We start from the raw sequence: 15,286 nt of genomic DNA, 5'->3' as shown, positions 1-15,286 counted from the left end.
TACTACTATAATTTACAGGCAATTTTCCTCTCAAAAGCTGTCTGCTTGTTTCTCTGCACACTGCAGAGGGGCACGGTTGTGTCTCCATTGTTAAAATGATTGTAAAGATGTTGTTTGCTCCCATTACTTTCCGTCGTCTGCGGAAAGATAGTTGTGGCTTGTGAGGCAGACAAGCACTGAACGTAGATTAGGGGTTTTAAAAGTACAATACTGTAATCCTCAAAAGCCCGGTGAAAAGGCAAAAAATGTCTCCTTGCTCTTCTTTGTTTTCCCCTATTGTTGTATTTTTGTCTATCTACATTCTTTTCTGATTTTCTTTTCCTATCTCTCTCTCTCTCGCTTTTGTCTTTCTCTCTCCTGCCGTGTGCCCGCCTGGATGTTGATGGATGCATTAGCTTCAGGTGAGAGCCTGTTTCTTTCAGCACATACTCCTGTCATGTCATGTCATTCATATATGCAAATATGCATAAAGTTACTCTGAGCTGTTAACATGTCAAAGACAACCCTCAAGGATTTATACAAACACAACTATTGTCAGGACTGGATCCAGAAAAGTGATTTAGCTTCTTGTCATAAATTCACAAGTACACTCAAATGCACAATAACAGTGATTATCTTTTTATCCTCCTACTTGTCAGAAGACACAGTGACTGATAAGGCAGCCAGGATGTAAGTTTTATGTTGTAACACAATGTTTTGTCTGAGATCATAGCTTGGCTAATTTGGCCAATGCAGCACTAATGACAATGCCGGTCTTCTCACCTTATTTATAGCTATTATTTCACCATGGTATGCTTCGCCAGCTACAAATGAGAAGCCTGCTTTTGTCTGCCTTTGCTGACATCAAGGACCCATTGTTTCTAAAACAAGAACAAGAACCTCATGTGGTCAATCTGCCACCATTTTCTTTGTGAAAGAAAGGGTGAAGCTCAAAAAATATGCTTTCTTTTTGTCATTGTACCCTTCCAACATGCCGCATATAAACTCCAACAAATCTATATTACAAGAAATGAGGTAAGGGATAAAAACCAGCCCAGTAGAACATACTGATTACCAGTCCTAATCCAGTGTCTGTTGAAAGAATGAGCTTGGACATACAGAGAGAGAGAGAGAGAGAGAGAGAGAGAGAGAGAGAGAGCTGCAAGTGTAGTTATGGAATCTGCACTCTTCCACGCCTGTGTTTCTCCTTCTGCTAATTCATGTTGTCTGCTGCACTTAGCGGTTGAGCTAATCTCCTAATTGGTTGGGAAAATCCTCACAGAGGAAGCTATCGATCGCTACAGCCTCCAATTACGACTGCGGGGGGCCACAACACACCACAGTACAGAGATACAGTAAGCTGCTTAACACCAGACGGCCAGTCAATACTCTGGCCCAGGGTGACGCTCCATTCACATTATTTAGTTTTGGTTGTTAACTGATGCTGGTTGGTTTTTGTTTTCCAAGTCATCATGCTCAACCTTGGCTTTGAAAGTTTGAGCTCTGGCTCTCTCATGCAGGTTTAATGTTCTGTACTGCTTATAAATATAAAGAGAGAAGAATGCACTATTGTGAGTAAGTGCAAGTAATGTTTTATCGCACCTCTCACGCCCCCACAAGCCCCAACACAATCATTTTGTAAAGGAGATACCTATCTGCTTAAAGAGTCCTATATAGTATTTCATGAATAAATAATTCCCCATTTCTTTCAATACCAAGAGTTTAAACCAGATTATGCGTCTCAGGATGAATTTTAATCCATGAGAAGGAAGCCTCTCATTAAGTAATGGAATAAGCAAGGTAAAGCAAGAGGTGTATTACAAGGTGGACAGAAGTCTTCATGAAAATTACCTGAAAACATTGCTATTGTAGACACCAGTTGTGTCCATATACTGTGTAAAAGGTGTTTTTTTTAGATGTATCCATCACAGATGTTGTCTTAGATTTTGAGGTTGACAGCTATGTAAACAGACAGCAGACAGCTCACACAAAGATCAGAGACAAAACAAACACCAAAATTCTTTAACCATGTTCTTTTCCATTACACCCTCCTCTCTTCACTCTTTGCCCTCGATCTCACCAACCCATCTTTTTCCCTCCTCTCCCAGCAGGGTAAGGAAGGTTTCCTGCAGATTCTCCACAGGTACATGGAGGTCCACGGCACAGTGTATTATGAGACCCAGAGACCTCCGGAGGTCCCGGCCTTCGTGAAGAACCACGGTCTGCTGCCCCAGCATGAGTTGCAGCAACTGCTGCGCAAGGCCAAGGCAAGACACTGAAGATATTATTACCCTCACACATCTTTTATCAGCGGGTGTCAATCCGAGTGCACACAGACTCAACTGCAGCTTCAATTCTGTCTATCTTTTCTTATACCTCCTATGTCTCCAGGAACACACATAACACATTACCATAACTGATCAAAAGATGTGTAGAAGGGAATTACCATAAATACAAAATAACATTCCTGATTTTTTTTTTTTTAGCTCTTCATTGGCTTTGGTTTTCCCTACGAAGGCCCAGCCCCTCTGGAGGCGATAGCCAACGGCTGCATCTTCCTGCAGCCCAAATTCCACCCACCTCACAGCTCACTCAATCACGAGTTCTTCAGAGGCAAGCCCACTTCTAGAGAGGTAAGCTCATTATTGTTCATTACTCCCCACCATCAGTCACTGATGAGAATATTTTGGCATCAGAATCAGTGTTCACTAGCAGCGAAGTTGTCAAGTAACTTTATTCATCAGTAGATCCTTTAAAAGAACTGGCACAAACTGTATGTGCAGACAGCACATGCTAGTGCTTGATAAGAGGCTGGAACATAGTGTTCTTAGAACAACAAGATCTATGTTGTTACTAATTATTGCGTGAGTAACTTGGGAGAAATTCTAGCAGTATATTCCTATGGACGTGTACATTATTTCTAAACCTGAGGGGAACATCGTTTAAGTGCTTCAAATACTTTCATTTTCCAAAGACATTTTCCAATTTTATCATGAAATATTTTTATTTTTCGAATTTTTTTGAAATGATAATTGATGATATTCAATTAATACAATCAAATACCCAAAATAAAAAAACTATTAATAATGACATAATCCTCATCATTGTAAGGAAAAGTTAAGACATTTATTTTAGACATATACTGTAGAGCTCTTACTGTATGACCTGCATGTGTTTTCTGTAGGTGTCCTCCCAGCACCCGTATGCAGAGCAGTACATCGGAAGACCTCACGTCATGACAGTGGACTATAACAACTCCCTGGAGTTTGACTCTGCCATCAGGGAAATCATGAGGACCAAGGTACTTTTACACACCTTGCGCTGTATTTCACAGGGATACAAAATGAGACATTTTATCCATTATTTAGCATACTTCTCTGATGCAGCTATGGGGTCAGTGGTCTCAAACTCAAATTGCCTTGGGCCACTGTATTGTCATCTCATAGGAGGGCCACTTCAAAGTTCAAGTACTACAAGAACGAGAGCAATATTCTGAAAATATCTCCATTACTAACATTATACTTAACATAAAAATACAGTTTCTATATATTTGCATATCATTATTTTATATAATCGTTTTTGATTAAAGGCCCAAAAACTGCTCTCTTTTCATCAACCGTTTAAACGCATTTGCAGTCCTCCTTGACCTTTGGCATTATTTTGCGCCCAACAAAATTTATTGTATTTAAAATGGTAGTTTAAATTAATATGAAACAAGTAGAAGAAATCATTTTTAAAAAATTATCTTGCTGGCAGGATTATATTATATTTCTGACATTATGTCGTGGGCTTGAGGGAGGGGGTTGAAGGGCCGGAAATGGCCCCCAGTGTCGGCAGTTTGAGATCCCTGAGCTACGCTTTCAGGCAATGATGTTGAATTGAAATAGAAAATCCTTTTCTATCCATTCAGCTTCATACAAGTCCAGTTGTTGGAAAGATTTATGACCTTTTATACAACACTGCATTAAGAAAAAATAGATCCTTTCATATGGCAAGTTGAATACCGTACTATACATTTCCTGATGTGAATCATATCTGTTTAGCATAAAATAGACGATAAACAAAAATAGAAAATAATACAATTTTGTATGACCATCAGAGTCGTGATAATAAATCACTGTATTCTTTACACAGTGAGATAGTTAGATTTATAGATGTCCTTGTTCTGTTTTGTAGTGTTTATGTTTTTTTCTTGCTTTTTCCAGCTATGAAGTAGTCACAAGTTCTGGACCTCTTGTTGTCTGTGAACTGAGATAAAGGCTTAAACTTTGCTACAACAGCGCAGTAACTTTATCCACAGTAGAGTTTTGCCAGTATGTCTCATATGAGTGTTGAAGTTTTCCACGCAGTAAATGTGGGCTGATAGAGAATATGAGGATGCTAGGATCTGCCAAGAGTGGGGGAGAGGTTAATTTAGTCAGCTGGGGAGATTAAATCTTTCTGGAAAGCACAACAAAGGGGCAAACGATGGGGAAAGAATAGAAAGAGAGAGATACAACATACAGACAGAGAAACAGAAAGATTGAGTGGTAGTCTGAGGCCCAGATCGACTAAACGTCCGTGTGATTACAAAAGCTTTCTCTAAGAGACTGATGTGCCAGCCAGGCACACCAGCATAAACCTTTTATATACTAAATAATGTTTACTAATGTTTAGATTGCAGGTGCATCAATTGCATGAAACTGACACTTTGAATGAGAGATTAAGCAGTGGATCACTATTCTGCACATGGCTTTAGTTGTCTAGAGAAGAATTAGCTCAGGCAGCGTGCCCATGCATGCTACTGAAAGAATATGTCTTTTGTCCTTAAAATCCAAAAGCTAAGAGGAGTTTACAGCTGTTTACAGCACCGTGGCTGTTAAGTCGGTTTCGTTACAGTTAGTTTTAGATCTGACAAAGTGATATTTACAGCTAAATAAATCATGCTCATTGCTCATGCTCACTACTGCCAAATGTCATCACAGGAGTCGTGACATGACTTTGGCATTATTTCTTTCCCTTTCCACTATCTAGCTAATTCCATATTGTATTTCATAGAGGGATTGAGTCACAGTAATGCTCCGACAAAGCAGCAATCTTAATTGCATGAAGGACACTGAAAGATCATGTGCAGCAGGAGGACAGCTGTCTGCATGATCCTTTAAACGCCCTGTAATAGTTTGTGACTTTAGCAGATTAGAAAGTTGTGTGCATGGAAATTGGAGGAAAAGTGATATCTGTAGTGTGCGTGTATGTGTGTGTGTGTGTGTGTGTGTGTGTGTGTGTGTCTCTGCATCTTGTCTGTGTTGTCAGACAAGCTGCAGTTCCGCAGCACTGGGTGACTGCTCTGTCTCCGTCTGCACTGTCAGACCACTGAGAGAGAGCTGATGGACCCCTTCACCCTTCACTGGAGGCACAATGCCCCAGCAAACACACACAGACACACAGTCAGATAATATTCTTCTCACATTTATCCAAACACAAACACATAACCACAATTGGAGAGACAGCTAGAAGGATATATAGATAGATAGATACTTTATTTATCCTGAGGGAAATTCAAGAAGACACAGGACTTGCACAGATCAGGCATATCAGCACACAGAGACTTAGCTGCACATTACAGCCATTAACTTCTAGATACTCACACTGTGTGTGTGTGTGCGTGCGTGCGTGCGTGCGTGCGTGCGTGCGTGCGTGCATGCGAGTGGCAGAGGCTCATGTTCAGTCATGCAGGACAAAGCAATCTCTGACTGGCTGACAAGTAATCATGTTCCAATAAATCCTTTCTTCATCTCCTTCTTCCTTTCTTTCTTTCTTTCTTTCTTTCTTTCTTTCTTTCTTTCTTTCCTTCAATATCCCATGTTGTAGTTGATTAAATTGGTATTTGCATTAATAGAAGGTGAGGCGAATTTTTGAATCCACATGTGAAAACGTTTGATATATATAGATTTTTTCCGCCAATAATTACCTGCTTCAATTGACTGAGTTGAAGCAGTGTTACAATCCCTTATGTATTTGCACTGCAGTTGACTTGAGTGGGGTTGTTCTTGAAGATGACCACTAGATGATGTTGCTACCATTATGTCACATCTCTGGCTGTCTATCACAAGACACCTTGAGCTGACGCAGGGCCACTGCAGGCTGATCAGACCTGGGTCTGTGTGTAATAGGGATAATTTCATATTTTTGTATTTTAAAAAGAAGTTCATAACCTGTAGTTTTTACACACTGATGGAAAGAAAGGCTAATATGTTGTGAACAAGGATGGATGATTTAATATTCCAAATCTAACTGAACTCACTGTTAAAAACAAATAACAGACACACCTTGGCTTTTATAGAGTGATAAAGGCTATCAATCATTTTGCATAAGAATTAAAAATAAATTATTATTATAATGGAGAGATAATTCATAATAATATACACTTCCCATTAACAACATAATTTATCTACCCCCAAAAATTATAGTGCATCCCTATTTTTTAGTTTGTGGTACATTTTTTGTGCTACAAACTTTGTCAACTGTCTTCGTTTAAAAAACAATAAAAAGTCACCTTGCCTTGTTGAGTAAGAAAAGCACTACCTCTGTTACACACAGTAGAGTGTTATTTCGGGGAGCTTGTGTGTCCACATGTTTACTTTCTGCTCCAGCTTACAAAGTCGATTAACATAAGGCTTTGATCAGATTTGCAGTGTGCGTAACTTTTTAAATTGCATCATCCCTGCATACTTGCTTCTCAGTGGTTTTTCACTTCAAATGGGCCAAGTCTGATTTCACACATGGTTGAGCATTAGACTGCTTTGATTTCAGATTGGAAAAGCAATTTAGTAAGTTGGGTATCATTTACAAAGGCAGGTCTTTTGCATTAGCGTGTAGAGACTTGCCATTTCAATCTCTCAGAAGTCTGTTGTTAGCATTCAAAGGTGGAGAGACGTCTTTTCATTAGTTACACTTTTGTAACAGTTTATTTCAAGTCAATCATGAAGCTTTATTTGTCATTTTGAGTGTAATTGATTTCCAATTAGGATATCAACAAAATAAATGTTTGTTGTTTTTGTTTTTAATTTGCTAATTGTTCAATTTAAGTATTAATCCAAGCATTGTGTTTGCAGCTAGTTTACGTTCATCCAGTATTATTTGTATAGTGTGTATTTAACATCTTGGTGTATATATATATACATATCAGCCGTAACAGCACTACCCCTACCCCTATGAGCACTGACAGGAGAAGTGAATAACACTGATTATCTGGTTATCATGGCACCTGTCAGTGGGTGGGATATATTAGGCAGCAAGTAAACATTTTCATTTTGTCCTCAAGTTGATGTGTTTACAAAAAAATCCACTTTAAAATGGGCAGCATGAGGATTTGAGCGACTTTGACAAGGGCCAGATTGTGATGGCTAGATGACTGGGTCAGAGCATCTCCAAACCTGCAGCTCTTGTGGGGTGTTCCCGGTCTGCAGTGGTCAGTACCTATCAAAGTGGTCCAAGGAAGGAAAAGTAGTAAACATGGTTGACGCGGTCATGGTTCATTGATGCACGTTGCCCCTGTGGTCCGATCCAACAGACGAGCTACTGTAGCTCAAACTGCTGAAACAGTTAATGCTGGTTCTGATAGAAAGGTGCAGAAAATCACAGTTTGTTGTTTATGGGGCTGCGTAGCCACAAATCAGTCAGGTTGCCTATACATATATATATATACATATGAATACTTTTATTGTGTTTCCAGCTCATTTCTAATTAGGCCAATCAAGTGTGTGCTTTACCAGCACATCACAGCAGGAGTTGATCTATTGGTATGCAAATAAAGCATAATGAGTTTCCAAGCAGTGACACATGTGATTAGGCCTCGCACAGATCTGACAATAAAAACATTCATCTGCTAAAATTAACAAGGAGAGGTGAGGTTTATTGCAATTAGTGTGAACAATGAAGTGACAGCAAAAAAAATACACTTAAATATGTGCAAAATAGTATGGAATAATAATGTTTGTGTGTTTCTGTTTTTCAGGTTGAGCCATATCTGCCTTATGAATATACCTGTGAAGGAATGCTGGAGAGAGTGCATTCCTACATCCAGCATCAGGTGAGGTTCAGTCGATGTACATATACAAATGTATGGAGCGCCGGACAAAACACACACGTACAGAAATTCTCTCTAGCAGTCTCTCGTCCTCCCTCTCTCTCTCTCTCTCTCTCTCTCTCTCTCATGCATACACTCACCAGGTCTCAAACTCCCCACTCTGCTCAATATTTCATCATTTTGTGCATTCAGCACCCAGAACATCGTGTATCTCTGCCTGTGTGTGTGTGTGTGTGTGTGTGTGTGTGTGTGTGTGTGTGTATATGTCAGTGTCTCTGTACTCCACGTATGTGGACTTATGATTAATCTACATGCTAACTCTCATTATGAAGTACATATCTGCCCTCCGGCTCTAAAGCAGAGGGTCTGCTGACACTAATGAGGAGGTATGAGTGAGGAGAAAGAGAAGACGGGCATGATGATGGAGGACTGGAATGAAAGACTTCCTTTTTAATAATCCCACACTAGATGTCAGACAAACTGCAGTGGGTGTCTCAACAAACCTGTTTACTCCTGACTGGCAGCTGATTTGGACACAGAAACCTCTACTACAGCATTTATACTAAACAAAGAGAAAAAGGAGAAACTTAAACGTGATTCTTAGATTCAGCACCTACAGTTGGTCAACTACTACTACAACCAGTGGCGTGCACGGGGTGTTAAAGTGCCCTCAAGTGCCCTCTTGGGAGCCAAAACACGTGCTAAAGTGCAGAGATGTTCACAAGACTTTTTTGCAAGTCCAAGTCAAGTCTGAAGTCTTTGGTCATGAGTCTAAGTCAAGTCTCAAGTCTTTGTGGGGTGAGACTTGGTCAAGTCTCAAGTCCTTGGTCACAAGTCCAAGTTGAGTCTCAAGTCTCTAAAAAATAAAAGTCATATGTCTCTTCTGGTTGTTATGAGCCTTCTGTCATCTGCTGCTTTCCGGTCTACTAAGAATACTGCACAGCTATATCTAATAAATTCAAAGCATTTACTGTATTATTATCACTCCTTTATCTATTAGCATACAGTATCAGTACTGATTAGTTGTTTGTTATATGATCACTTTAAACAGGATATTGCAATGCAATATGAAGAAAACACACAATGAATGCTTTCCTTTAAAGGAAACTGTATTCAAAAAAGTTAAAGGTTTGCACTCTGCAACCGTATTGTTTAATTACACTGGGTCTCTAATGACACATTCCTCTATCCTCTCACTCAAACGCAGTGTAATGGTAACCTGGTAAACCTGTAACATTAACGTTACGTGGTCAACAATTAACCTGTAACCTGCCTGTAAGCCGACAGTATAACTATGTATTTTTCTATGGTTGACGTTAGCCAGTAGATGGTGGCAACGTAGATGATTAACGTTACCCGACTTTTATTTTTTTTTTTTACGTCATGTCAACACCTCTCAATGCAAACAAGTGCGACAAGCAAACTAACATTCACTCATCTATTCAAATATTCAGTTACAAAGCTAGTAGCAAGCTAAGTGAACGTTACATAGCTGATGCTGAGCTAACCGTCCATATGCGCTAATGTGACTGACCTATCCGGGTGAGTTTTCAGGTGCCTGATAACATTTTTTGTGGTGGATCCAGCATCCTTGATTCGGGTACTGCAGACTTTGCAGTCAGCGCTCCTTTTTTTTCTTTCCGCCCTTGCTCTTCAAAAAGTCTGTGCACGCCACTGACTACAACATCTACTGTACTAAAGAAAATTAGTTTGAAATGCATTAGTAATAATGATACACTGGCCCTTTAATTTGCTGCCAACTTTCTTGAATATGTTTTTTCTTGGATGATATTTGTATTCTATTCACTCCCTTTTGTTGCAATGCAAAATACAGCACGACTCTTCGAGTTGCCTTGTTGTTGAAAGGTACTGCACAAATCAACTTACTTTGCATTGTCATGCTCTCAAATGTCCTATACAGATAAATTACACCCTACCCCAGCAGACATATTAATTACCAAAAAACTGTCTTGGAGTAACATCAGCTTTGAATTGTAATCATGCAGTCCGGGCCAGTAAGCACTTTATTATCAGGTAGCTTAACCAGCTATATTGACTGTATATTATTTTCTCAGTTTGACGTTACATGCTCTACTTTGATGAACTTAAAGAACAGGCGGTGGGCAGCAGCAACCTGCAGCATATAATACAGGATGTTAGTCGTATTACATACTGTCAGCAGTTATGGAGGTGGAATCGTGGGCAGTAGACACAGCAGTAACTGTTAAAGGACAGATTCACATTTATTCATGTCTGACTTTAAACAACAGTCAGTTGCCCACATGTACATTGAAACAGTTTCTACCAGTTTATATTGGTCACAAAGAGAGCCCTTCTTAAAGAGATTTCAATATAAAGTGATGGGGGACAAAATACGATACTTGTTTTATTAAAAAAAAAAAAAAAACATTATAGGTTTTTGTTAGTTACATCAAAGAAATTCACTGTTACCATCCCTCTGCCACGGCTCACCAAAGAAACATTGTCAAAGGGAACCAAAAGGGGGGATTTGGTACGTAGACTAAAAGTAGTAGTAGTAGTGTAGACTAAAGACTAAAAGCGACTTTGATTTGACTGACTAAGACTGCTGAAGCCTCATATTAACTTCAGATAAACTTGAGAATGCATTTTTGCACAGAGCGATGACTATGGATTTTATCCCCCTTCACTTGCATTGAATTTGCATTCGGAATCTCTTAAGGGCCTATATGAATGAGAGGAATGATTACAGCAAGAAAAAACACTACCAGTCAAAAGTTTGGACACCTTCTCATTTAATGGTTTTTCTTTATTTTCATGACTTATTTACATTGTAGATTCTCACTGAAGGCATCAAAACTATGAATGAACACGTTATGTAGTAAACAAAGAGTGTGAAATAACTCAAAACATGTTTTATATTTTAGATTCTTCAAAATAGCCACCCTTTGCTTTGATTACTGCTTTGCACACTCTTGGCATTCTCTCGATGAGCTTCATGATGTAGTCACCTGAAATGGTTTTCCAACAGTCTTGAGGGAGTTCCCAGAGATGCTGAGCACTTGTTGGCCCTTTTGCCTTCACTCTGCGGTCCATCTCATCCCAAACCATTTCGATTGGGTTTAGGTCAGGTGACTGTGGAGGCCAGATCATCTGGCTCAGCACTCCATCACTCTCCTTCTTGGTCAAATAGCCCTTACACAGCCTGGAGGTGTGTTTGGGGTCATTGTCCTGTTGAAAAATAAATGATGGTGCAACTAAATGCAAACCGGATGGGATGGTATGATGCTGCAGTATGCTGTGGTAGCCATGTTGGTTCAGTGTGCCTTCAATTTTGAATAAATCCCCAACAGTGTCACCAACAAAGCACCCCCACACCATCATGCCTCCTCCTCCATGCTTCACGATGGGAACGATGCATGTAGAGACCATCATCACCTCTTCTGCATCGCACAAAGACACGGTGGGTGGAACCAAAGATCTCAAATTTGGACTCATCAGACCAAAGCACAGATTTCCACTGGTCTAATGTCCATTCCTTGGCCCAAACAAATATCTTCTGCTTGTTGCTTTTCCTTAGTAGTGTTTTTTTAGCAGCTATTTGACCATAAAGTCTCCTCTGAACAGTTGATGTAGAGATGTGTCTGATACTAGAACTCTGTGTGGCATTCATCTGGGCTCTAATCTGAGGTGCCGTTAACTTGTGATTTCTGAGGCTGGTGACTTGGATGAACTTATCCTCAGCAGCAGAGGTGACTCTTGGTCTTCCTTTCCTGGGGCGGTCCTCATGTGAGCCAGTTTCGTCGTAGCGCTTGATGCAACTGCACTTGGCGTGTAGTGGGTCTGGATCCTCTGCTCCTTGGTGTTTGCGCTGCTCCCTCCTCAGCTGGCCCTTGCGCACTGCTCGGCCTGTGCGCACTGCTCCCGAGGCCAGGGGCTTCTTCCTGCGAAGCTGCGTTACATCTTTTTGATTTATTGTATGGCTGTGTCACATTTATTTCATGTCAATAATGACACTTCTTGGTATTTTACGGCCCTGGCGAGAAGGTCGGTCTCCTCGGCTGTGAACCGCTCCTGGCATGCGCCTGGCAAATCCGCCGTTATAATAGCAATCCGCCATGGAACAAGCGCGCCTGCTTTTAAAGGGAATGTGAGATGACGCTCTGATTGGTTTATTGCACGTTACGCCCAAACCACACCTATGACTAATGTAGCTACTTCAGACCAACCCATTTTAGATTTGCGCCGGGCGCAAGAGTCATTTATCCCGCCGGCATAATAGCAACAGCGCCGAGATCCGCCCACAAAGCTACTTGTGTTTTGCGTTTGATACTTGCGTTTCAGATCGGCAAGATAGGGCCCTTAGAGTTATTTCACACTTTTTTGTTCATTACATAATTCCATATGTGTTCATTCATAGTTTTGATGCCTTCAATGAGAATCTACAATGTAAATAGTCATGAATATAAAGAAAAAACATTTAATGAGAAGGTGTCCAAACTTTTGACTGGTAGTGTATATATGAGAGTATTGTTTTAAAAAAGACTTGAAATATGAAAACCTATCCTTTAATTTGTGTTTTATCAAGCTGCATTATGGTTCTTCCTATAATACAGTTAGGTATTCCTCCAACAGTCTACCACAATACTATGATTGCACAAACTAATGCCACATCTTTCACCCCCAGGACTTCTGTGCCCCAGAGCCTCCCTCCATGCCAGCCAACCTTTCCAGACTGGGGTCTACTGGTGGCAGCAGGATTACAGGGCCTCTGTTTGTGCCCCTGCCAAATACCACGGCCCTTGGCTGGGCGTCCAATGTGACAGCTCCCCCTGCCTGGCCGCCTCTCAGCTCCCTTAGGCTGCTTGTATCTCAAGAGGGCCAGTCCTGCGTGGAGGCATGCCATTCTGCTGGTTTCATCTGCGAGCCTGCTCATTTCCGCTTCATCAACAACAAAGAGGCCCTGCGCGGGTAAGTCATCCTGACGTAGTGTCCATTTGAGTTGCATGAGGCCCACCTGGCTGAACACTGCAGACTTACTAACTTGCTGTCCGTCAACTACTACTATTCTCCAAAAACATCATGATGACAATGAAGGTTCAACATCTCATCACAAATTTTCTCTCTTCTTCAGCCTGACCATCCATGGTCAAAAACACTGTCAATCATGTCTACATAAAATATAAAGACAAATCTGAAACAACTAGCAGTTTTTGGATATTTTTCCACAAAAATCAAGATAGATCCCCTAAAAGAAAAAAAAAAGCCCTGTAGTTAAAAGGCCTTCGGATATTGCAAGTGCTTCTAGCATCTAAACCTACCGTGCATTTCTGCCCTGCCTGGATAACTTCTCCTATTTTAGCTGAGATCACTGAGAACAGGTGAGGCTGAATCTCACCAGGTATTTATTTGTTTACTGTACCAGCTCCAGGCAGTTGAGCCAGAAAGTTTCAGACACTGCCTTTTCTGGAGCTCCAGGACTCAAAGCCTGCCGATGTTTGAGTCTCTACTCCAAACATCCCCCCTCCTGACTGCTTTCAGCTTTCAGCTCTTATTCCTTGCACTTGTTTCATCCGCCTCTGTGCGGCTCTCCTTTGTTTCTGATCTGTTACACGTCCTTGTAGCTCTGACATAAGTTATATTTCTAATGCTGATATCTCACACCTGCTTCACAGTTTTTCCAACTTCCTTGTCACTTTTTTCACTAAATTTCATCGTCTTTTTTAAATTGGCAACTTCGATGAAAGTGATGAAATGTCGCCCTTTTCCTGTCTCTGCTTTCCGTTTATTTTGAGGTCAGGCCGGTTCCACTTTCCTGTTACTTGTCTCAAATAAAAATAACTTTCCTGACTTTTATTTATTATCCTTTTAAGAACATTTTCCCTATGGTTAAACCCAATGAACTGCTACTTTAGGGTGAATACAGACGTGTGCTCCTCTGTTTCACCCCTCAGGTTGGAGGTGCAGTGCGAGGTGGTAGACTCCGAGATCAACCACATCCTCCCAGCCTTCTCGGTGGTGCGGCGAGAGTGCGGCCTCCAGCGGGAACCCCTCCTTTTCAGCTGTGCAGGACACTCCCCCAAATACAGACGTCTTTGCCCCTGTAGGGACTTCCGCCGCGGCCAGGTGGCGCTGTGCAGAGACTGTCTATAATGACAGGGACACGTGAAGGACAGACGAAAAAGAATTAGACGCAGATTGGCGAGGGGACAAGGTCACCCACAGTCTAGAACGGGTGTAGAGCTGTGACAAACTACCTGATGGTGCAGAAAGCCAGCCCCTCCCCCCCAAAAAAAAGAGTAAATGTAGGATGATGAGGAACAGGCATGCATGGATTGGAGCTGAATATAGGCCTGAATGGTTGAAAGTGGTTGAGTGTTGTAACAGCTGTTATACTCATATAGTCATTACAACCAGGGGGGCTTTGTTAGCATCAAACTTTTACATTAACCCTCTGACTACAAGATAATAGTTTTTACAAGATGTTGACCGGTGATACGATACACAGCATCTCAATTTGGAACTGTGTCTCACCAAAAATAAGGGTTTTAAGATAGAAAATATACACTTGAAGAAGCGTGTGACTGCAGAGAAAGTCAGTATTGGGACTATAGTGTCATTCCATGACAGAGACTTCAAATATCTTGGCTTGGAGAAGGCAACCTCGGGTCAATATCCAATCTCCTCTCTGCACTCGGACAAAGGATGATGGACAACCAGGTTATCTCCCCTCGCTTTTTCTCCCCTCCTCCAATGATGGGCAGAGTCATTTATCAGACTGAACCCCAAGTCTGAGGCAACATCGGTCAATGCAATCATCTCTGGTCGGAAAAAGAAAGGAGGAGGAGGACAGAGGACAAAGATAAAGGGTACAAGATTATTTTTCAATAAATAAGCCTTTAGAGCTCTCAACTGGATTTTTAAAGAGTCCTCTGGGCTTTGTGATGGAAAAACAAATCAGAAAATAAAAAAATCAGAACGGATCAAAAGTGTTGAGGTGGTTTTTATGTTGTGTCTCGTCTTCACTCAGTTCCTTCTATCTTTTTAGACTGGAATGTTTCTTCTCTTCTTGCTCCTACACCCATCTGTTACGATCCTCCCAGCATTCACTTTCATCTGGATTTTAATCAATCCATCCAACTGTAGGCAGAAACATTTAATCTTTTTCACATGTCGACACCCAGCAATGGTCGAAGCTGTCGATAAGAGGTGAGGGAGAATGTGACAGAAGGGAGGGGGGCAGGGGTGATCTGAAAGATC

The 15,286-nt window shown here is 41.1% G+C and overlaps 1 protein-coding gene across 1 annotated transcript in view; it reads left to right on the top strand.

Annotated features, from left to right (window-relative positions):
- LOC127354336 (alpha-1,6-mannosylglycoprotein 6-beta-N-acetylglucosaminyltransferase B-like) overlaps positions 1–15,015 on the top strand; it is a 113,893-nt gene extending 98,878 nt beyond the window's left edge. Inside the window, exons 12-17 of the mRNA XM_051384206.1 lie at positions 2,088–2,246; positions 2,466–2,612; positions 3,164–3,280; positions 7,976–8,050; positions 12,714–12,997; positions 13,981–15,015. Of these exons, the coding sequence (XP_051240166.1) occupies positions 2,088–2,246; positions 2,466–2,612; positions 3,164–3,280; positions 7,976–8,050; positions 12,714–12,997; positions 13,981–14,179 (981 nt within the window). The 3' untranslated portion in view covers positions 14,180–15,015. The remainder of the gene's footprint in view (positions 1–2,087; positions 2,247–2,465; positions 2,613–3,163; positions 3,281–7,975; positions 8,051–12,713; positions 12,998–13,980) is intronic.
- The last annotated feature ends 271 nt before the right edge of the window (positions 15,016–15,286 follow it).

Source organism: Dicentrarchus labrax, unplaced genomic scaffold (assembly GCF_905237075.1).
Source record: "Dicentrarchus labrax unplaced genomic scaffold, dlabrax2021, whole genome shotgun sequence".
NCBI classification, from domain to species: Eukaryota; Metazoa; Chordata; class Actinopteri; family Moronidae; genus Dicentrarchus; species Dicentrarchus labrax.
This window is presented reverse-complemented; position numbering and strand designations above follow the sequence as displayed.